Below are 24,714 nucleotides of genomic sequence, written 5' to 3'. Positions count from 1 at the left end.
TATTTATTGTTCCAAATTGGATTTTGTTCTCTGATTTAACACTTGCACGAACATCAGCATTACTATCATACTGTGCAACTGTAGCCAGATACTTGTCTATTCCATTTCCACTTTTAAACTTCCATCCAAGGCTTGTAGTATAGTTGAAAGAAAGTACAAATTTCTGCTGACCTGCTAAGCCTAAGCATCTGAGGATTTTCTTTCGGGGTTTACTCTCTTAGCCTTTGACGATCCCTCTTCCCCACAAGGCAGTGGTTTCCTCTTCTGATGTTCCCCAGAGAGGATGGGTTGCCTCATCCATCATCTTCGCCATTCTGAAGGTCTCCTTCTCAGCCTAAGATGTTGTTAAGGTCTTCACCCGTAACCCTAGACATGGGTTCCACATTATATCCCATGAGACTGGGTCCCTGCCTGAACTTAGCTCTCCCTCACACCAGCCTAATGATGCGGGGGATACCCACCCCTACAACGTAGATGCGCCAGACAAGAATCACTCATGTTCATATTTGCGTAAATACCATGTGGAACTCAAGAAGTGATATGAAATGATTGTTTATGCCTATGTTACTCTTTTGATGGAAGGGATTTCAGTTAATTTCATTTTTCAAGAAGGTCCTTCCCAAAATTAGGGTGCGGGGATTATTCGGCGGCGGGATTATTCATGTAAGTACGGTATATAGAATTAGACGAAAAAATATCTGTACACACAATCATCAACAATCAGTATTTAGGGCTATTGCCAAGGTGACAGATTCCCTATCAATTATTTGCCTAGTGTTTTCTTAAATGATTTCAAGGAAATTTCACTGTATTCACCGTTTTATGATTCAATGTCTTTTTTAGTTAACAGTTTACAAATTTCATTATGATGGTCTATACTTACTTTGATTTTGAGATAATTTATACCTTTCAATACTTTTGATAATTATTCTACAAGTACACAGAACTAACACTTAGCTTGAGGTCTATTTTAGAACACGTTTCATCTCACATGCGAGATATCAAAATGCACTGAAACAATTTGAGATTCTTAAAAGTATGCTGAACACGGATAAAATGTTTGTTTATATGTAAAAAATGCATTGTAACATCTTAAAGTAATGTTTCCATGGTTAAAAGTGAAAGTGGCAAAGTTCTTTTTGTTTTTACTTGTTTTCTTAAGCATGTTTGAAGTTTGCTTTTAATTTTATTTGTTAATTTGTCAATGTAATTTTTGTATATCGATTACTGATTGCAAATTGGCCTTCTGACCCCATTGGCAGGTTTGATCCTGGTTCAGTCCAGTGGTATTTGAAGGGGCTCAAATACGTCAGCCGGTGTCGGTACATTTACTGGCACGTAAAAGAACTCCTGCGGGACAAAATTCCGGCACTTTGGCACCTCCGAAAAACGTAAAAAAGTAGTTAGTGGGGCGTAAAGCAAATAACATTATTATTATTATTATTATTAAAATGAACTTTTTTGTTTGTTTTGTTTCTGAGTAGGGTGAATTGTTTTGTATTGTGTTGGGGGTTTGGGTTAGTTTCCTGAATGTTGTGTAAGATAAATTTTCACTTTTCCTTTCTATTGTTAGGTCTCAAAATGAAGTTTCTTGTTATTTTCAGTTTCCAATGTATATTTTATGTATGGATCTAAGTTATTTATTTGTTTGAACATGTCAGTGTTATTGTTAATCCGATTGTCTATTATCACCAATATACATACATATCCCACGTCGTTCACCCAAAGCACTATCCCTTGAGTATCACGTAATATTTTATATTTTTCTAAGTAGTCCATGGAAATTTCTGTAAAAATTCTAGATGCTAGCGCTCGCATTGGGACTCCTTTTTGCTGATATGGTGTTAAAAGAAAAGTAGTTTTATTAAGAGTGAAGTCAAGGATGGTCATGAATTTCACTATTTCTTGCTTGCTTAGTTTACTCTTCTGCATTAAGTTTTCCCTGATTAAATGGAGTGCTGCTTTTACTGGGATTTCAGAATACATATTGCTGACATTAAAAGAATTTAAAGTGTACAAAGGTTTAAGTTTCATGTTTTTTTTGGCATTGCAAAATTCTATTGTTTTTTACTGATGTCCTACTTTGTAAGGTACAGTATTTTTTGTAGAAAACTGTGCATGAATTTTGAATTATTGTTAATAGGGCTGTTCCTGAAGTTAATTATTGGTCTTTCAGGAATGTCAGCTTTATGTATTTTAGCTCTAGCTACTCGTAATCTAGGATTCATGTTGATCAACTTAGAGATTTCAATACCACTGAGATTGAACTTCGTTGTTTTTTAATAATTGTCTGAGGATCTTTCGATGGTGTTGGTGGGGTCTTGTTATTTCTTGAAACTTTAATGAAAGAACTGTCTGAAAAGAATGACTGCTTTTCCTGTATAATATATTTTATGCATAATGACTGAGACATTTCCTTTATCTGCTGTGGTAATTATAATTTTGTTGTCTTTAATTTTTTGTTTTAGTTTTCTAATTGGGTTGGATTTCTGGTTTTTGAACTGGGAGTTTCTTTCTGACATCATACCTTATTTCATTTTGCTTACCTTTTGGTATGTGCAATATAACCTGTTCAATTTCAGCAATAGTTGTAATATACCGTTTTTTTAAATAAGAATTAAGCAATTATGTTTTGGGCCTTATTAAAAAACTTAATTCTTTATCTTTTAAAATTACTTTGGTTAAATTTTTGATAGGAGGGTGAAAAGTTTGACTGGATTCAGTGTTGTTGGGGTTTGTTCTTCAAAATTGGTTTTTTCTACTTTTTTCCTGATCTAAGATTGGATAGTGTTTTGTCTAATGTTTTCTGTTCCTTAGTTTATGTTCTATGCAGTTTAATGTTAGGATATTTAGGAAATGAACCATATTCTAAAAGGGATCATCAGTGAGGATGCATATAAATGGCCATTATATAGTTTTTAATTTAGAAAAGGTTGTTTCCCTATATAAGAGTCCAATTAAACTGAACATCTTATCATATCACCGCACACTGCTAGACGATAACACTTCATTATCCAGAAGAAGAAGAAGAAGAAGCTAACACATAACCAGGCATTTTATTTTAAACAGAGGTACTCCACTACAGGAGACATGCCATGCAGCCGAATACTGGTCAACAAAGCTGGAAATACCTCCGAAGAACAGAGGCGCCCACGTTCACCTTGGATCCATGGAGTAGATCTAACAGTATATCCAGCTGTGGAACTAGCAATGGATGTACTTCGCTACGGGTCAGCTCAGTACAAACGCCAATAGCCACGTCTAATTCAAGACACATATCAATTTGAATCACAACCGGCCATGTGACATTCGGCCAGTTTTGGTACCCCTAGTGGTATCCGGTACTAGCCTGGATAATGCGACATTTCACAAAATCTGGCAGCGTGCGTATCTGCTGCTGCCTTATTCACAAAGGTGGAACTCAGAATTCGGCAAGCAGACTGAGAATGGGGCTAGTAAGGAAAGCTCCGGTAGCCAGGCTAACTCGACTACGGTGAACAGCGTAGATCTTGATGCCGCACCATAAGCCGCACTACCATAGTCAACATGGGAAAGGACTGTAGCCGTGGAAAAACGTAGCAGAATCGCACGGGCAGCCGCAAACGAAGTGCCGCTGATAAACTGAAGCATCTCTTCCAGCAGGCTACCTTCAGCGGATAGATGTGGGGCTGCCACGTTAGTCTCTTTTCAAAATTGAAACCCAGAAACCCTTACTACTGATAAGACAGTGTTTTGAAAGTGGAGCTAAGGTTCAAGATGCACGATCCAATGTTGACTGAACTGGACAACTGAAGGTTTCGCTGCTGAGAATAAAAAAACATGTTGCTGGGCCCATCTGTTGACTTGGTTAATAGCCAGCTGTAACTGTCACTAGCAAAAGAAATCCTTCTGGAGTTGAAATGTAGAACTAAATCATCTATGTACAACGATGGAATGACTGATGTCCCAGCAGCAGCAACTATGCCATTGATGGCAAATGCAAACAACGTGACACTCAGTACAGATCCCTGTGGTAACCCATTTTCTTGAACATAATACTGAGAAAAGGCATTCATTACTCGGACTCAAAACAGCCAGACAGATATGAAGTTCTCAATAAACCTACGTAAATTACCCTGAAATCTCCACGAGTGTAGTGTGGAGATAATCCCACACCACCAGGTAATGTAAGCTTTTTCCAGGTCAAAAAAACACGGCAACTAGGTGTTCCTTCTGGAGAAAGGCGTCCTGAATGGCGCTCTCCAGTCCAACTAGATGATCAGTGACAGAACTAATAATGTTATTTGCTTTATGTCCCACTAACTAGTTTTATGGTTTTCGGAGACGCCAAGGTGTCTGAATTTAGTCCCACAGGATTTCTTTTACGTGCCAGCAAATCTACCGACACGAGGCTGACATATATGAGCACCTTCAAACACCACCAGACTGAGCCAGGATCAAACCTGCCACTTTGGGTTCAGAAGGCCAGCGCCTCAACCATCTGAGCCACTCAGCCCAGCAGGTGACAGGACAATGAGAGCAAAACCGCACTAGTAGTTAGTCAAAAGACCTTCCTTTCCATTGCCCACAAAAGCCGCCGGTTCACCCTCCTCTCAAATAACTTACAAATGCCATTCATAAGGCATATTGGGCTGTAACTATCCACAAGCTTTGGATCATTAGCTGGTTTGGGAATTGATATTACAATTGAGATGGAAACATTTCCTCACTTCATATTCTGTTGAATAGGGTGAGGATATCCTTGAGAAATCGGTCAAATGTTTGAGCATTTGATTGTGGATTTTGTACGGTCCAGGAGCTGTGTCCCTGCATAGCAAGAGTGCACTCCGCAATTCCCACTCCATAAAAGGCATGTTATAAGAATGCAAAGCACTAGAGGCAAATGACAGGTGATGAGCCTTGCATTGTGCTTGATACGCAGAAACACAGGACTGTATCTCCCAGTGCCAGATGTATCGTCAGAATGTGATGCGATGTGATCTTCAATGAATGAAGGAATTGCAACTATATCTACATTAATGGAGATTCTGGGGACAGAAGGAGTGTTCTGTACACCGACAATATGGTGGAGTATGGTGCACATTCGTGATGACGGAGTATTGCACATACTTTTACCAAGTAGCTTTCTTACTCTCTAGAATTAAGATACAGGCTTCAGCGCGGAGGTACTTGAATGCAATATGGTTGGCCATCGTAGAACTCTGACTATAATGCTTAAAAGCCCGTCTGCAATCACATATGGCTGTTGCAATTTCATCAGTCCACCATAGGACTTGTTTCTGGGAAGGGATCCCAAACGAAGAAGGTATTGCCCCCTCCGCAGCAGCCAGAATACCACTGGTAATGAAAGAAACTAGGTCGTCAACAGACCCCAGTACTTCTTCGGCAATCACTGTGTTCTGTAAACTATGGCCAATTTGCCCATCCAAGTAACCAGAGCTTCGGTACTTCACATTGCCTTTGATTCAAGAGCATGAGAAATATCGGAAAAGGTCATTATGTACTTGACACCACAACAGGGGAACTAGCGCACGGATGCACAAGATGACATTATGGTGGGAGAATGTGCCATACGCGCTACTAAAGTGAGTAGGTTCCCCTGTGTTGAGCACACAAAGAATCCCAGAGGGTGTTACATGTGTTCACGTCTCCAAGAAAGATGAAGGGAGGCGATAATTGAGCGATCAAGTCTTGGAGTTCATGCAATTTGAGACTGCAGCGATGCCGAGATAATGCTGCATACTCCAGAGGATGCCTGGTATCTGGAGGTGACCCGCTTGGAAGTATCAGCATGTGTCACCTTGCCACAACCCGAAACTTGTGACTGGGGGAGGATGAAACCTCCACATACGTGAACACATTCAGAAAATTAATATTCTACCAGAGGCAGAGAGGCTGGCTGAACAGTCAAAGAAGTGAAATTTAATGAAGTTAGGAAAGGAGATAGAAATGAAGGAAAAAAAGAGCACAGACACCTTTCAGGCAACTGAGGGGATACCTTGTTAGTCTGGTCCTACTCCGAGGCCAATCTAGCATGGGTAACCATAAGCAGTCATAGCCCATGGAGTCAACAAGTGCACAAACCCCCCAACACCAATGTCAATGTCTTGGTGTCCCTAAAGGGGAAGTGAAGAGATGGTCAAGATAGTTTTGGAAAATGTGTGTTAGGAATATGAAACTTGTTCTCTACACAAAAAGCTCTGCAAGCATTTCTCCTCATGAATTTCTAGTTCCTAAATCATGTTTACCACCCACATTTTTTAAATGGTCATCGCCCATGGTGGCTCTAAATTTTGGCATTATAAATGTCCCAGTATTTTAAGCACCTCTCTGATTGGCAATTTTTTCTACGGTTCCTGTTAGCTCCACATAGAAGTTATCTGCCTCTTCAGTGGAAGATAATGTTGGGGCATATAATTGAATTACATTTATCCTGAAGGTTTATCTTGAAGTTTAACGGAAACTATTCTGTCATGGTTCCATAGCCTAAGACTGCACCTGTCATGGACTTAAATAATAATAATAATAATAATAATAATAATAATAATAATAATAATAATAATAATAATAATAATAATAATAATAATCATGCAGCGAGCAAATTTTCAACCTAATCTCCATAATACAACTACGTGCAATCACAGCCAAAAATCTAGTGATTGTATTTGTGGATTTTAAGAAAGCCTATGATTCAGTCGACAGAACAACCTTGATAAGAGACGTTACAAGAGTTTGGGATAGATAAAAAAACTAGAAATTTAATCAAAGAAACCATCACTGACACTACATCACAGGTTAAGTTTATGGGTATGTTGTCAAAACCATTCAAGATCGAAACAGGTGTCCGACAAGGGGACGGGATGTCACCACTCCTGTTTAATGTTATACTTGAAAAAGTGGTCAGAGAGTGGAGGAAGAGACTGACGGAATTAGGGGTGGAAAATGGAACATCACTGGGAAGATCTGGAGTCAAAATTGACTGTCTAGCATTCGCAGATGATATGGCAATACTGGCAGAAGACTCTGAAACAGCCAAGGTACAAATTGAAACACTTCAAGAGACTGCTGTAAAGACGGGACTTCAGATATCCTTCAAAAAGACGGAACTAATGATTCAGGACAAAAAGGATCCGACACAAAATATTGTCACCAAATATGGAACAATTAAAAGAGTACAGAAGTTTAAATATCTGGAGGAATGGATAACCCCAACAGGACTACCAGGAATAGCATTACAGGAAAGGGCAAGAAAGATGGAAGCAGCATACCAGTTATGTCGAAATGTCTACAATAAAAAATCAGTTTCATTCACTGCAAAAATCAGACATTACAACACTGTCATCAAACCAGAAAGTCTATATGCGATCGAATGTATTCCAATGAACAGGAAGGGCTTACTAGAAAACATTGAAAAGACAGAAAGGAAGATCTTGAGGAAGATACTAGGGCCCAGGAAAGTGGGCCAAGAATTTAGACTGCGACCAAATAGGAACTATACAAAAGGACCGAAAAAATCACAACATCCTTCAAGAAGACTCTGCTTCTACGGACACGTCAAAAGAATGCCACCAGAGAGAACAGCCAAGCGAATTCTGGAATACATGGAGAACAGGAAGACACAAACTAGCTGGCTTAAAGGGGTCAAGGAGGATATGGAGGAAAATAATATATCACAGCAGATAGTATACAACAGAAAGGAATACAGAAAAATCATCAACAAAATTAAGGGATTCCAAGATCAAAGTAGCAAAAAACGGACTGGCAACAACTGGTCACGAGAACGTAAAGAAGCCCACTCCGAAAGGATGAAGACGTACTGGGCCGATCGAAAGAGGAAGAACCGTAAAATTAATGATGCTTAACGTGGTCCATAGTAGACCCATTCGAAAACAAGAAGAAGAAGAATAATTATAAATTAAAAATTATAAATTAATATTAAATTATAAACTATTATTATTATTATAACTACACCATTGATAGACTGATATTCATTACTATACCAGATGACAAGGTTGATGTCCATGGATGTGAAATGACCTCTGTTTCTCCAGTGGGTCTCGGAAATTCCTGCCATAGTAATAATCTTTATATGACTGTTTACCATGTTAAGTTTTCCTGTTTGATTTAATCCATAGGTATTCCAAGTGCACACCTTCAGTTTTCTAGATTTTAATTTTGTTCCAGTCGCAAATTTTCTGTAGAGAACCTGATCCCCTATTCTTCCACAACCAGTAGTCCACTTCACACACGCAGTCCCTGAACTACAGCATCAACCGTCAAGCGGATCATTTGGCAAGGTAATATTTGTATCGTTGATCAGCACAATAGGTTTTTCCTGGACATGATATACCACAGTAGTGTCTCGCTACTTTCCGTGGTGCAATATAGCAGCCATTAAGGACATCCCAGCCATGCCTGTCACCATCTAGTCATGAGCCTTGCCAATGATCGTTGCTGCAGCCCTGCAACATGACGAGTTCCAGTAGTATTTCCTCTACTGAGGGCTCATCACCCTCCATCCACCTGAAGCCGCTGACTCTTATACGATGTCAGGTTATTTTACACCACCTAATATTTGGCATTGAGTCAATGGCTGTATAGTCTACTCCATTACCATAGCGAGGAAGCCAGCCAGACATCAACTCCAGACTTAAGGTACTCTGTCCAAATAGGGTCCATTTAACGTGTCTTGCTCGTAAGCTGCAAAGGGTTGCTGAGGAAATATGGCAGAATTTTCCAGACCTTGATCGGTTAATATCAAAAGTTAAAATAATATTCATGAAGGTTCCATTAACCCTTTGGACTTTAAGCAATAACACACCTCGTTCTATGCCAGCTCCAAGTTTATTTTGACAAAATAGTATATTTCAGTCATAAATACACCATAATTAATAAAATTATAAATTCTTAAATGTGGGGAGTATTTGGCATATAGGGTGTGATATTTTTCAACAGTCCCCTAGATGAAGTCCTGGGTTCCTAGAACAAGTTTTATAAAAGAAAACAGTTTTTTTCTGCCCCCTTTCACTTTATTACTGCACACAGCAGTCCTCAATTGATCATTTTGGATTCAAATCCACATTCAATATGACACTGAGAAATGGCTTCATTTCTGTCTAGGTAACTTTAGTCCAAGTGTTCCACAATGAATATTGTCGGAGAGGTGCGATTTTTAGAGATCTTCTCACAGACATGATTTCTTCAAGTATACATTAGAAGAAAATAACTGAAAAAATTCAAGAGGCTTCTCCAACTTTCGAATTTACACACTTTACCCTGTGCATCGAAAATGAACAATGCCAAATAAGCATTGTGAAATTTATACATGTTCCAACTGGCTACTAGTTGCCCGGAACCGCATCAGCTCTTCCATTATTATCAGATCTACGATCACCATCATTGTCACTTGCACTGTTTGAGTCACTTGAATTAGAAGGTAAACTTGTAATCTCACTAAAAGCATTAACATGAGACTCCTCACTACCACTCAATTCATTCAGTAAATCGCTAATCTCATCTGTACACAATCACTTGTTACCTCAGTTCAACATTTCAACAAATCACTTGTGACAAGATGATGAAATGTAAAACTATAGAATGGCTAAAAGCAATTGATTTATACTGCGCATAGATGTAACTCAAGCTCTTCATTACAAGAAAGCAGCATAAGAAATAACCAAAGTGACATATTAAGGCAGTAAATTTCATATATTCCTCGGCCGGGTGACACCCAACACAGGAGTGCAACAGAAATATTTATTTAACATAAAGAAATAAATGAACTGGATTAAAGTGATATTCGGGTAAGAGGAGATAACGAGGAAGAGATAGGAGATTATAAAGTGTACTTGACGGGTGTTAGAAAGGGAAGAGCAGAGTCTGGGGTAGGGCTCTTTATCAGGAATACCATGGCATGGAACACAGTTTCTGTTAGGCACGTAAATAAGCGAATGATGTGGGTAGATTTGTCAGTTGGAGGAATTAGGACTAGAATTGTGTCCGTGTATTCACCATGTGAGGGTGCAGATGAGGATGAAGTTGACAAGTTTTATGAAGCATTGAGTGACATCATGGTCAGGGTCAACAGCAAGGATAGAATAGTGCTAATGGGCGATTTCAATGCGAGAGTTGGCAATTGAACTGAAGGATACGAAAGGGTGATTGGTAAATGTGGGGAAGATATGGAAGCTAATTGGAATGGGAAGCGTTTCCTGGACTTCTGTGCTAGTATGGGTTTAGCTGTTACAAATACATTCTTCAAGCATAAGGCTATTCACCGCTAAACATGGGAGGCTAGGGGTACCAGATCCATAATAGACTATATCTTAACAGACTTTGAATTCAGGAAATCTGTTAGGAATGAACGAGTTTTCCGGGGATTTTTAGATGATACAGACCACTATCTGATCTGTAGTGAACTAAGTATCTCTAGGCCTAAGGCAGAGAAAGTGAAATCTGTCTGCAAACGAATAAGGGTAGAAAATCTCCAGGACGAGGAAATCAGAAGTACATGGATATGATCGGTGAGAAGTTTCGAACAGTAGACAGTAAGCAGGTTCAGGATATAGAAAGTGAATGGGTGGCATACAGGGACACTGTAGTAGAAACAGCAAGGGAATGCCTAGGAACAATTGTGTGTAAAGATGGGAAAAGGCGAACATCTTGGTGGAATGAGGAAGTGAGAGCAGCTTGTAAACGTAAAAAGAAGGCTTATCAGAAATGGCTCCAAACAAGGGCCGAGGCAGACAGGGAGTTGTATGTAGATGAAAGAAACAGAGCAAAACAAATAGTTGTTGAATCCAAAAAGAAGTCATGGGAAGATTTTGGTAATAACCTGGAAAGGATAGGTCAAGCAGCAGGGAAACCTTTCAGGACAGTAATAAAGAATCTTAGGAAGGGAGGGAAAAAGGAAACGAACAGTGTTTTGAGTAATTCAGGTGAACACATAATAGATCCCAGGGAATCACTGGACAGGTGGAGGGAATATTTTGAACATCTTCTCAATGTAAAAGGAAATCATCATGGTGGTGTTGCAAACAGCCAAGCTCATGGGGAGGAGGAAAATGATGTTGGTGAAATTATGCTTAAGGAAGTGGAAAGGATGGTAAATAAACTCCATTGTCATAAGGCAGCAGGAATAGATGAAATTAGACCTGAAATAGTGAAGTATAGTGGGAAGGCAGGGATGAAATGGCTTCATAGAGTAGTAAAATTAGCATGGAGTGTTGGTAAGGTACCTTCAGATTGGGCAAAAGCAGTAACTGCACCTATCTATAAGCAAGGGAACAGAAAGGATTGCAACAACTATCGAGGTATCTCACTGATTAGTATACCAGGCAAAGTATTCACTGGCATCTTGGAAGGGAGGGTGCGATCAGTCGTTGAGAGGAAGTTGGATGAAAACCAGTGTGGTTTCAGACCACAGAGAGGCTGTCAGGATCAGATTTTCAGTATGCACCAGGTAACTGAAAAATGCTACGAGAGGAATAGGCAGTTGTGTTTATGTTTCGTAGATCTAGAGAAAGCATATGACAGGGTACCGAGGGAAAAGATGTTCGCCATACTGGGGGACTATGGAATTAAAGGCAGATTATTAAAAGCAATCAAAGGCATTTATGTTGACAATTGGGCTACAGTGAGAATTGATGGTCGAATGAGTTCTTGGTTCAGGGTACTTGCAGGGGTTAGACAAGGCTGTAATCTTTCACCTTTGCTGTTTATAGTTTACATGGATCATCTGCTTGAAGGTATAAAATGGCAGGGAGGGATTCAGTTAGGTGGAAATGTAGTAAGCAGTCTGGCCTATGCTGACGACTTGGTCTTCAGGGCAGATTGTGCCGAAAGCCTACAGTCTAATATCATGGAACTTGAAAATAGGTGCAATGAATATGGTATGAAAATTAACCTCTCGAAGACTAAATTGATGTCAGCAGGTAAGAAATTCAACAGAATTGAATGTCAGATTGGTGATACAAAGCTAGAACAGGTCGATAATTTCAAGTATTTAGGATGTGTGTTCTCCCAGGATGGTAATATAGTAAGTGAGATTGAATCAAGGTGTCGTAAAGCTAATGCAGTGAGCTCGCAGCTGCGATCAACAGTATTCTGTAAGAAGGAAGTGAGCTCCCAGACGAAACTATCTTTACATCGGTCTGTTTTCAGACCAACTTTGCTTTACGGGAGCGAAAGCTGGGTGGACTCAGGATATCTTATTCATAAGTTGGAAGTAACAGACATGAAAGTAGCAAGAATGATTGCTGGTACAAACAGGTGGGAACAATGGCAGGAGGGTACTCGGAATGAGGAGATAAAGGCTAATTTAGGAATGAACTCTATGGATGAAGCTGTACGCATAAACCGGCTTCGGTGGTGGGGTCATGTGAGGCGAATGGAGGAGGATAGGTTACCTAGGAGAATAATGGACTCTGCTATGGAGGGTAAGAGAAGTAGAGGTAGACCAAGACGACGATGGTTAGACTCGGTTTCTAACGATTTAAAGATAAGAGGTATAGAACTAAATGAGGCCACAATACTAGTTGCAAATCGAGGATTGTGGCGACGTTTAGTAAATTCACAGAGGCTTGCAGACTGAACGCTGAAAGGCATAACAGTCTATAATGATAATGTATGTATGTATGTATGTATGTATGTATGTATGTTTAATAATAAAGCCAAGCTTTCAGCCAAATTGCATTGGCCTTCATCAGGGCATGTGAAGTTTTGCCTCCAACAGTGAACAAAGAAATTCTCCGAAGGAACGTGGAAGACATGTCCGTAGTATACACGGCTCTCCCCACTAACTGGACTCAAGGATCGTGGCGCTGTGCTGTGGTGGTTAAGTTACTGATTCACTGTCTTCTGTCGACAGTTTGAGTGCGTCCCGCTGTGCCATGGTGGTGTTATGCATGTATTTCTGCAGTACAGGTCTCCATGTATTTGATAACTTGAAGCCGTCTTCCCTGTTGATGTATTTGGGCGCAGCTCTATCTCTATGGCTTCCCTCACAAGACGAGCATAGAAGTCTTTTACAGACACGGAGCTTCGAATGCCACGCAAGAACCTGTGGATCACCATCACCAGGAACGAAGAGACACCGTCGACCGGACCCAGTGGACCCACCATGGGAAGGTGGTGGTCCCCGATGCATTCGCCAGGCTGTGAACTGTGGACTTTGACAGTGCCAACAGGAGAGCTGTGTGACTGAGGTAATCTGTGTGTGGTTAAATGGTGTGGACCAAGAGGATGTGACAAAGTGTGGAAATTGTTTCCAGTTATAGGGGCGATACAGACGCAAGTGCAATATCAGGTATAACTTGAAAACAATATTTTCTCACCCATGGGTAACAAATGCAGATATTGAGCTCAAATAATAATAATAATTATTATTATTTTACGATTATTAGGCTATTATTGTATGTGTAGCTGGGAAGTGTTACATCGATTTAGTTTTTTTTACGTAGTTAAGTTATATGTACGGACGATATAATCGCGCTGTTTGTGAGGTTATTTCATGAAACAAGTGATATACATCGATATTCATATGAGTTCAGATAATGTAAATACCTGTATATTACTATTATTATATATTCTTATCTGTATATATAAATTGTAATCTGTAATTGGTTAACACACTGTAACTTTCAGAATGGTAATAAGGCACTAGAACATTTGAGAATATTCTATACATTGTACATTGTACTCTACATATTGGACACACTGGAATATTCAAGAAGGTAGTATTTTTTGTAATGTATCTTTCTGGAAGACTGGCCAGCATGTATATAATGAGACGATCTTGACAATGAAGGGAGTGACAGTTGTTGGAAGAGAGTTAGCACATGGCTGACATGTCGAGCCAAGCAGTCTCCATGTTGAATTGATCAGTAGTCATCTGTTTTAGCTGTGTTGCAAAGTGTAACCTCTGCGGTATTTGGTGTCAGTTATCAACTCTTTAAAGATGGCGGCTTCGGTGATATCCTACAAGTGAAGTGTTTTTGTTTTGTGATACGGTGATTTCAACTGTTTAAAGATGGCGGTTTCGTTGATATCCTACAAGTGAAGTGTTTTTGTCTTGTGATACGGTGATTAAGGTTGTGTGTGTATTAATTTGTGTATATGTAAATAAAAGTAACTGTACCAACTGGCAGCATTTCGTGTGTGTCTTTGTGGCTACGTTATGTTACAGTAACTGTCGAGTCATGGCTCTGTCATTATATGCATTTAGAAATATGAGATAATTTACGCAGTTCCTACTCTGCCTGAGGCTATTTCAACACAATCAGTGACACTTTGGAGCTGGGGGTGGGAGTGATGTCATGTCCTGTTTTAAAGATGACATGGGTGTTATACCATGTGACAACTAGTGTCTATATAAAGAGCAGTATCCTATAGCAGCTAGTCAGTTGGATGGACAGCCTTGAACAATGAAGTGGTGTTGTCAATTGGAAGGAGTCTTGGTCGATGGATAGTTGTACAGAGAGTGAGGCCACAGTTGGTCAGTCAGTCAGCTGGAGATAGAGCAGTGATATGAATACGTAGTCGTCAGTGACCAAATGATTATATGTTCGGAGTGTGTTTCGTGTATCTGTTCGGTTGAGTTATTGTGTCAGTGACACGAATTCTTATTATTTTATTAAATACCACCTATTCAATACATAATAAGCTAATGAGTACTTACATCCTTATGGTACATGGTACATGTTTCGCTCCTTTTGTGAGCGGTACATGTTAATAACTTAATAAGGATGTAAGTCCTCTTTAGCTTATTATGTATTGAATAGGTGGTATTTAATAAAATTATAAGAATTTGTATCACAAGTAGATCTTCAATATGGACAAAAAATGACATTTATAACCTGCAATGTAATGGCCAACCAGGCTAACAAGAAGATTAAGAAATTTATAACCTGCAATTCTTGTGTCAGCCAATTATTGAGCTGTCTAAGTTTAAGTTATAAGGAGATGACAAAATATAAGAATTATAAGCTGTATTGAGTTGTCGTAATGCAGACTAACAGTTATCAGTGAAGTAATTGTAAACTTGATTATCAAGTGTGATTATATTTTCAAGTCATGCTATATCTCGTCTCTCTGAAACTAAAAGGATACTTCACCAAATTAGGTTTGAGATAGCAATTGAAAGGAATACGTCGTAATAACACTCAAAGCGTTCAAGGTACTGTTAAGTGAAACAGTGAGGGAAAAATTTCTTATACAACTTTTAAATGTACGGTCAAGAGGATTTCAAATTTAATGCCTAGAGTTTCTTTCAGTTGTAATTTCAGAGTTTTATATTATCATCTAAATTATCGTAGCAAATCTCGCCATTTAAATTATAAATTTAAAGAATATATTTTGTTTAGTATCAAATACAATTGTTTTATTTCAATGGTAGATCAGATAACCTCAAACTTTAGTTGGGAAACCAAACGACAATGTCCTTTTCCCAGAACCTATATGTTATGCTGTCAAAGTAAGCTTATTACCCTACACCCTACAGATATTCAAGATTCCCATTCTATTATCGTTATATTTATTGGTAGCTGGCGCCCAACAACAATTATATGTGTAAGTAATCAGGTAAGTACTAAGTGAGACTATATAGTCCAATGATTATTTTATTTCATGAATATTGTAATTCTGTTTCATTTAAATTAGTGAGCAAGCACATAACGGCTGAGAGGATCCATTGTGCTGACCACACAACACCTCGTAATCTGCAGGCCTTCAGGTTGAGCAGCGGTCGCTTGGAAGGCCATTGTCTTTCGGGGCTGTTGCGCCATAGGGCTTCGTTTGGTTAGTAAACAAAATGAGAACAAACGTTTATTTTCTTTTTTCATTTCTGCCTTTAAGCTGCATGTATCCAAAATTCAGATTCTAATTTCAAATATAAAGGACTGAACGATATATATGAAGCGTTGATAGTGATCTTATATCACGTTATTTGATCTGACAAAATACAAATTTCCTGTTAAACATTAAACAAAAATTTACACTGGAGATTCTCATTCTATCTTACAAATGGAATATACAGCAAGCATAATCTCTGAAAGTGAATTAACTATGTTAACAATGTATTGTTTTCCTTTGCATCATTTCCATCAATCGCTACTGTGTATTTACACAAATCTGAAATAACTCACCTTTACAGCTATAACAGTCTGACTTGGCTTATGCAGCATCTTGACAACATGACCACAGGTGCCATTACCTAGCTCACCTAGGTGTTCCAAGTCTTTTATATCAGTCTGGTATTTCTAAAACATGAAACAGAAAGTACTGTCATTGTATATTAGATTTTTGGCAACATGAAGAATGGACAGAAGAAAATGTATACAAACACAACCCAGTTCTGCACTCCAGATACACCGAAACTTGTCCATAACATTATCATAGAGATTATGCATTTTATTTCTGTTGTATAAAAGGGGTGGTGATTATAATATTAAGGGGAAGTAACTTTCCTTTTGAAACTGTTCAATAACATAAGAAACATCTCAGCTGACTGGCTGAAATTCACCTTTATCAGCCTGCCAAAGAAATTACATCAAGATTCTCAAGTTTAATTCCCCACATCTTTACAAATATCCCTAGTAACAATCATGCTGTGTTTAACATACTGGTAAGGTAGTCACCTAAGTGACCATAATATTTCAATCCTGGAAATTACCAAACCCATGAACGCAAGTAACGTACTTCAGGAAAAAAAGGAACAAACATACACCAAAATGAACTATTCTATATCAAACAATTTCTTTTCTAAAAACACAAGACCAAATCGTATTTTTAGTGTCCGCATTTTTTGGAAACAGTGAATAGTGTAACATTTTTCATATCCTATTTCTCACCACTACATGACATCCTAGGTATTCAAACTACCATATTTTAGCAAACTGAATTCGTAAAACCTGATTTATTATGCAAATAACTGAAGTATACCATCTGGATTTTAAAAAAATATTGAAAATGCTCTCCATAAGGGCTGATTGCAGAAATGCTGACTAGTGTTAAGCCTCAGACAATGTCTACCTAAACAATGTTTAAGTAATGCATAAACAATATTCAGCCAGTGTTTAGTAAGACATCATTTAAGTTTCAATACTGGTTAAAGAGAAAAATAGGAGAATATTCCACAATACACTTTGCTTGTCGCAATGAATGCAATTTGCCGGTGAGTGTGTGCCAAATGTTAGTTAACTATTGCCTGTCTTAAGGCCGGCCTCCACTGATTAGGATTTTAACAACATGTTAAATGTTAAGGGCTGACTGCAGAAACAATGACTATTGTTAAGCCTTAGAAAACGTCTAAATCAATCACGATCTTCCATTGCATAAAAAATGTTCAGCTAGTGTTTAACTAGACATCGTTTGAAGTTTCAATATTGGTTAAAAAATGGAGATAGAAGTATCTTTCATGCAACTCTTTGCTTGTCGCAACCAATGAAATTCGTCAGTTCGCACGCAGAACGCCAGTCAGCTGTTTGTCTTCCTACAGACCATCTAGCTACACATGACCCAAATATGGCTCAGTATGAGCATAACTTGCCCACAGGTAAGAATATCATTTTTGGTGGAAATTAAATCTCATAATATTATCGACACTAAAGCGACACGTCACTGTATGGGGAAGTGTAGCTTTAATTATAGCATTGTTATGGTGAGTGTAGTCTATTTGTAAATAGCTTCGACAAAGGGAAGATGAAACAAAAGTAATGTGTAACCAAATGTGTTGTACAGGCCATATAGTTGTAGCTTGCATTTTGGAGTTTGTAGTTTCCCTATTTTTACACCAGGTAAATACTAGGGCTGTCATTATGGCCATGGTTCTTCTTTCCCAGTCCTCCTCTTTAAACAATAACGACATGCCTGGCCATCAGATGATCAATTTTTGGTAATGAAGTCTCTCATAGTGCATTGGCACTGCCGGTAGCTTCAAGTAGCTTACACAGTGGCCTCCACGGTATGCACTAGCCATGTGTCTTGGCGGGTGTGCTATTTACCAACCGATGAGCCCAACTTAACACACTGGGGTGAAACGCTGGCAACAGGAATGAGTTAGCTGGAAAATTTAATGTCCAATAACGGACCATTTATACTGGTATTATAAATTTACTCATCTGGGACAAATATTTCAGGTTCCCCATGGGAATCAACATCTATGTCATCTGATGGCCAGGCAGGCATCCATTCTTGGTAATGAGACAAAGTCTCTCATAGTGCTTTGGTACTGCCGGTAGCTTCAAGTAGCCTACACAGTGGCCTCCACAGTATGCCCTAGCCATGCGTCTTGGTGGGTGTGCTATTAACCAACTGATGAACCCAACTTTAGCACACTGGGGCAAAACGCTGGCAACAGGAATGAGTTAGCTGGAAAATTAATAATGTCCAATAATGGACCATTCATATTGGTATTATAAATTTACTCATTCGGGACAAATAATTCAGGTTCCCTATGGGAATCAATCATGTCATACCAGCTCACCGCCATGCTGTTCAGGAAGTTGTGAGGAAACCTCAGGAACCAAAGTACAGAGATCACCCAGGTTGATCCGCCGATCTTCACGCATGACGGTCTCTCGCTCCTTTGTTCCTTCGTCATGAATTTCAGCCCGACCGGCTGCAAACTCTCTACACCACTTATGAACATTTTTGACATCCATGCACAACTCACCATACACTTCCATCAACTGGCGATGGATTTAAATCGGTTCAGTACTTTTTGCGTTCAAAAACCGAAGAACTGCGCGCACTTCACACTTGGCTGTAACATCCAATGGGAGTTCCATTCTCAACAGCTGCCAAGCCAAGACTGAGTGCCTCAGCAAGGCGTGTGCATGTTTATATGCGAGCACGGGAAACACTCTTCACATATTGTGACCAGCAGCCGCATGAACAGAGTTCTGGATTTATAAAAAAAATAGGAGACCTTATTTTTGGGATTACCCTCGTATATCATTAAGTAAGACCAGAGTAATCTCCTTGCTCCACTCCATTTCTGACTACAAATTTTAGTATAGTGCAGAGAAGACTACACACGTGCGTGTACTGTATTTGAAGCTTATAACAAAGAGAATGAGTGTTGCGGAGTGTGATAACTATAATCTTACTTCATGGAAAGCATGTTGTTTGCGTCGTTTAGGCTATCTGTTGGCATGAAAACAGCACAGAAGTTGCTGAAGCTGTGCCAACATCTCACAAACAATGAATTGACTTGACATATTTTCCACTTGGAGCAGAAAGCACACCAACATGTTAAAAGCGTTAACCTCAACATTCTGAGTTAACATGCAAAGTCAAGTGGAAGACACAATCACAATATACATGACAATTGAAACATGTTACATTTAAGATGTTGGTGTTAAATGTTAATCAGTGGAGACTGACCTTTAGATTTTACACAATATGGTTATACAAGAGCAGGACTTGTACACAGATGACAACACCGCTTTCTGTGAACCTGAAAAATAATATTATGAAGAGTAGAGGAACATACCACCGTACAAGCAAGTGTATCTTTGAATACAGTGTTGTAATTACATTCAGTGCAACCTAAATAGCAGTGGCAAAGGGAAGAAGAACTTCAGTTCTCTGTAACCGAGCAAGTTGGCTGCATAGTACAATCAAAGTGGTTGTAGGCTTGCATTTCAGAAATCATGGGTTCAATCCCACCATAAGCCGACCTGAAGATGGTTATCCATAGTTTCCCTATTTTCACACCATGCAAATCCTGGGGTTGTTATTAACCCTCTTAGTGCCAGGCCCGGTTGCTCACAGTATGCCAAGAGTGCCAGACAGATTTAGAGAATTTTGCAGGTTCTCACTCTCTAGACTATACGGTATAGTTCACAAATCTTATAACTATGACTCAAAATTTTTATTAAATGTTAACAAGAAGACATTCTTAGTTCTGAACTGAATTACAGCACTAAAATGCTCTTGGGTATTTTGAAAAAAAAAAACAATTTTAAAACATCAAAAATTAAAAATCAGAAACAAAAGAGAAAAACACACAAAATTCAACTCAACGGTAAATATTGATGACTGCTTTGAAATGTCCTAATTTAGATGAATAAACATGAAAAGTTTTACATTTTTATCTTCAGTACTTTAACCCTTTCCCGCCCATATTAAAATGCATGTTTTCCCCAGAATTAAAGCAATTCTTTTCAGCCATCATTATGATAATGCAGACCTTTATAAAATTGTATACTGTACAATTAAATCGAAAATGTTTTCATCAAATATAAGGGAGAAATACTCTATTGCTGTACTACCCACAGGAAGAGAATGGCAAGGTCAGTAAAGTCTGCCCGTTCGACGCAAGACAATGTATTTGTCCACTGAAAGTTAGGCCTCTATATATGTCAACACGCATGTGTACGTCGTCATTTCCTGAAATTTCCTCACTTTCATTTTCACTTTCAACTTCACTGAGTTCACTTAAGCCACTACTAACAGTTTCACAGTCAGAATTATCGCTCACCAAACGTTCAATGTCGTTACTGCATAAAATATTTTCACGCGAATTAAGCGTCGATGTGTTTGTTTACAATATGCCACTGCCTTCCGTATTTCGTGTTCTAATACGCCTGCTAAGGTTTTAAAAGAAGAAAACTAATATACACTGACTGACAGAGCAAATGCAACACCAAGAAGGAGTGGTTCGAAAGGGATGAAAGTTGGGAAAAAAACAGAGTCGGCACGGACGAATAATTGATGTTTATTTCAAAACGATATGCAGGTTACACAATGCACACGGCATCGACTCAGTAGGATGTAGGACCACCTAGAGCGGCGATGCACGCAGAAACACGTCGAGGTACAGAGTCAATAAGAGTGCGGATGGTGTCCTGAGGGATGGTTCTCCATTCCCTGTCAACCATTTGCCACAGTTGGTCGTCCGTACGAGGCTGGGGCAGAGTTTGCAAACGGCGTCCAATGAGATCCCACACGTGTTCGATTGGTGAGAGGTCTGGAGAGTACACTGGCCACGGAAGCATCTGTACACCTCGTAAAGCCTGTTGGGAGATGCGAGCAGTGTGTGGGCGGGCATTATCCTGCTGAAACAGAGCATTGGGCAGCCCCTGAAGGTACGGGAGTGCCACCGGCCACAGCACATGCTGCACGTAGCGGTGGGCATTTAACGTGCCTTGAATATGCACTAGAGGTGACGTGGAATCATACGCAATAGTGCCCCAAACCATGATGCCGCGTTGTCTAGCGGCAGGGCGCTCCACAGTTACTGCTGGATTTGACCTTTCTCCACGCCGACGCCACACTCGTCTGCGGTGACTATCACTGACAGAACAGAAGCGTGACTCATCGGAGAACACGACGTTCCGCCATTCCCTCATCCAAGTTGCTCTAGCCCGGCACCATGCCAGGCGTGCACGGCTATGCTGTGGAGTCAATGGTAGTCTTCTGAGCGGACACCGGGAGTGCAGGCCTCCTTCAACCAATCGACGGGAAATTGTTCTGGTCGATATTGGAACAGCCAGGGTGTCTTGCACATGCTGAAGAATGGCGGTTGACGTGGCGTGCGGGGCTGCCACCGCTTGGCAGCGGATGCGCCGATCCTCGCGTGCTGACGTCACTCGGGCTGCGCCTGGACCCCTCGCACGTGCCACATGTCCCTGCGCCAACCATCTTCGCCACAGGCGCTGCACCGTGGACACATCCCTATGGGTATCGGCTGCGATTTGACGAAGCGACCAACCTGCCCCTCTCAGCCCGATCACCATACCCCTCGTAAAGTCGTCTGTCTGCTGGAAATGCCTCCGTTGACGGCGGCCTGGCATTCTTAGCTATACACGTGTCCTGTGGCACACGACAACACGTTCTACAATGACTGTCGGCTGAGAAATCATGGTACGAAGTGGGCCATTCGCCAACGCCGTGTCCCATTTATCGTTCGCTACGTGCGCAGCACAGCGGCGCATTTCACATCATGAGCATACCTCAGTGACGTCAGTCTACCCTGCAATTGGCATAAAGTTCTGACCACTCCTTCTTGGTGTTGCATTTGCTCTGTCAGTCAGTGTATTTGGTCTCTAGGAAGTGCACATGCTAGTAACAGTAAGTTATATTTGTCTATCGGACGATAGATGACACATACATGCGACTAGAAGTACAAGTACGCTTTTCTACGCTATGGGCGGGAGACCCTAAGCTTTCGCGCTACACATTACTACGCTATGGGTGGGAGAGGGTTAAGAGTTATGTACAATGCTATCGTAATATACAATTGGCATGTTCAACAATGGGATCGAACCTGGCACATGGGTTGTAGTCAGGGTGACCAGATGGTGATACATTACCATTGTTCACAAGATGAAAGAATCTCAAGATCAATTGGAATCTGTTTCTTGAGAACATATTTCCAAACCATGAAATATAACGGGAGTTTTTGACCCAATAAGAAAATATCCTCGGCCTTATAGTTATATCCATTTCCAACAAAACAGCAATGAAAGCCTTCATTTCAGTCAATGTAACCGAGCGCCACTGCTATGCCTTGGCATATGGTGACAAGACATGATTTCTCATATCTGCTTGTCTCTGTAGTTATGAGATTCAATAATTGAGCCGTGAAAAATAAAATAAAAATACGTTATAGGTTTGCGTCTAACAAAGGGGCGTGTCACGGGCCAGGAGTATCATAATAATCAGGTTAGGGTTGGTATTTTGCATCTTGTCCTAATTGAATTTCACAGAAAACAGGAAATTGTTGCTGTTGGATATTATTACAGCCGTCATCATCATCATCAGTACTGTCACTCAGACAGTCATTACCACTTTCAATGTTTACACTCGGACAATGAGCACATGGTTGAGTGTTTACAGAAAACTCGCCGTTATCACTCCCAGTAACACTTTCCCCTTCCTCACTTGTTGGACGAATGAATTCCTCATCAGAGTCTTCATCATCGTCTTCTTCACTAAAAATTATTAAGGTATACAGCCAGTTCATCATCGTTAACAAAATGACTTCTCCCGCTAGTCGCTATTTTACTCACGCGGCATGGAGATCATACGTCGTAGATGAACACGGACTTCAGAAATTCAATGCATGATAGCAAATGAATTTACGCACCATCTAGCGTTGTAGAAAATCTAATGACAATTCTCTATGGACTCGACACATAAGATGTTGCAATCTGACGGCCCAAGTTGTACTAACTTGTATAGAATTGCGCGCTATCCAAACAACGATATATCGTGGTTGGCACTTTACTTGTACATACAAAACGATATATCGCTGTCTGTCTCTCTACCGGTTAAGGCCACAGTCACTCCTTTCTCAGTCCTTGCTTTTTCCTGTCTCATTGTTGCCAAAAACCTATCCGAGTTAGTGCAACTATAATCTATTAAAAAAAACACACACACAACCTACTCTGTAGTGTAGCTATCATGTGCACTTACTTGGCAGTAAATAAAACATAGAGTAGAGTAATAGAATCCCTTGTGATTGATGTTAATTATAAGTTATTACCTGGGAACAGATTTCTATGTAAATTCATATCTATTTAGGAAACTAAAATTAATTATATTTTTTATTAACTTTACAAATCATAACATGTGGAGTTGAAACTTGCAGTGTTGGACTTTAGCGCATATATTCCATATTCTTAGTCATTAAAATCAATATAGTCCATATTTTGACTATAAGATATTAAATGGAGTGAGTTAGCCATGCGGCAGCCCTGATAAAGATTTTCCATGGTTTCCCATTTTTACACCAGGCAAATGGTGGTGATGTACCTTAATTACGACCATGATTGCTTTCTTCCCACTCCTAGGCCTTTCCTATCCCATTTCCACCATAAGACCTGTGTTGGTGCAACATAAAGCAACTCATAAAAAGAAGGCATAAAATTCTATTGAATTAACAGCAATTTAAACTTGATGTGTTAGGAAGAGAAAACACGTGTTGGGCCTTGTAACCTCAAACAATTTAATTTAGAGGAACAACTTACTTAAAGCAAGCATCCATAGTTCAGCTTCCTAAGAGTAACCAAAGAATGACAAACGACGACGTTCGAACATGCAAGGTGAGAAGATAGGTTTGTTTATTCAGTAGAGCTCGGGAGTGTTTAAAATGCTCAGATTGCACGAGAAGCCTAGCAGAGCTAATAGTTTGCATTTTAACCGCCCTCGTGTATGCTTAGGTCATGTGATGCCAAACAGCACTGCCAGCCATTCATCCAGACCTACTGTGTTCTTCAGTTTTGTATTATGAGGTATTCTATTACTTTGATGAATTAAATACATAGATTAAACAAAGACATTTATAATGCTTTCCTAAAAGAAAAATACTGCACAATGAATTGGCATTTCACCATCTTGTACTATCAGAAGAGATTTATATGATGTACAAACAATTTCCGTTACTAATATTACAGTAATCAAGGCGTGTCACTGAACGCAATTTTTAGCACTACATGCACATATATTTATGCAGTGATCTCCCCCAGAAATTTTCATCAGCCGGGTAGCAGTAATGAGCAGCTGGGCGGGGAATTCTACTTAAAAACTAATATGATGAAATTTCAACTTATCACCCTCAGGGCATTAACAATAATATCAGACAGGTAAACATTAACTGCAAAATTGAACTATTTTAGTGGTATTATCAGGAACAAGACACAAGAGTATTTTGAACTAGTGTTCTACTACTCGTTCGTAATCCTGTAATTTCAGGGCTATCACTCAGTT

General features: G+C 39.7%; 1 protein-coding gene across 2 annotated transcripts in view; it reads right to left on the bottom strand.

The window, feature by feature from the left end:
- The window catches only part of hep (hemipterous), a 390,680-nt gene that overhangs the window by 328,109 nt on the left and 37,857 nt on the right, over positions 1-24,714 (bottom strand). For both annotated transcript variants that reach the window (XM_067138172.2, XM_067138174.2), the window contains exon 3: positions 16,143-16,256. In XM_067138172.2, coding sequence (XP_066994273.1) covers positions 16,143-16,256 — 114 coding nt within the window. The remainder of the gene's footprint in view (positions 1-16,142; positions 16,257-24,714) is intronic.

The sequence above is a fragment of the Anabrus simplex genome, chromosome 1 (genome assembly GCF_040414725.1).
Source record: "Anabrus simplex isolate iqAnaSimp1 chromosome 1, ASM4041472v1, whole genome shotgun sequence".
Lineage (NCBI taxonomy): Eukaryota > Metazoa > Arthropoda > Insecta > Orthoptera > Tettigoniidae > Anabrus > Anabrus simplex.
This window is presented reverse-complemented; position numbering and strand designations above follow the sequence as displayed.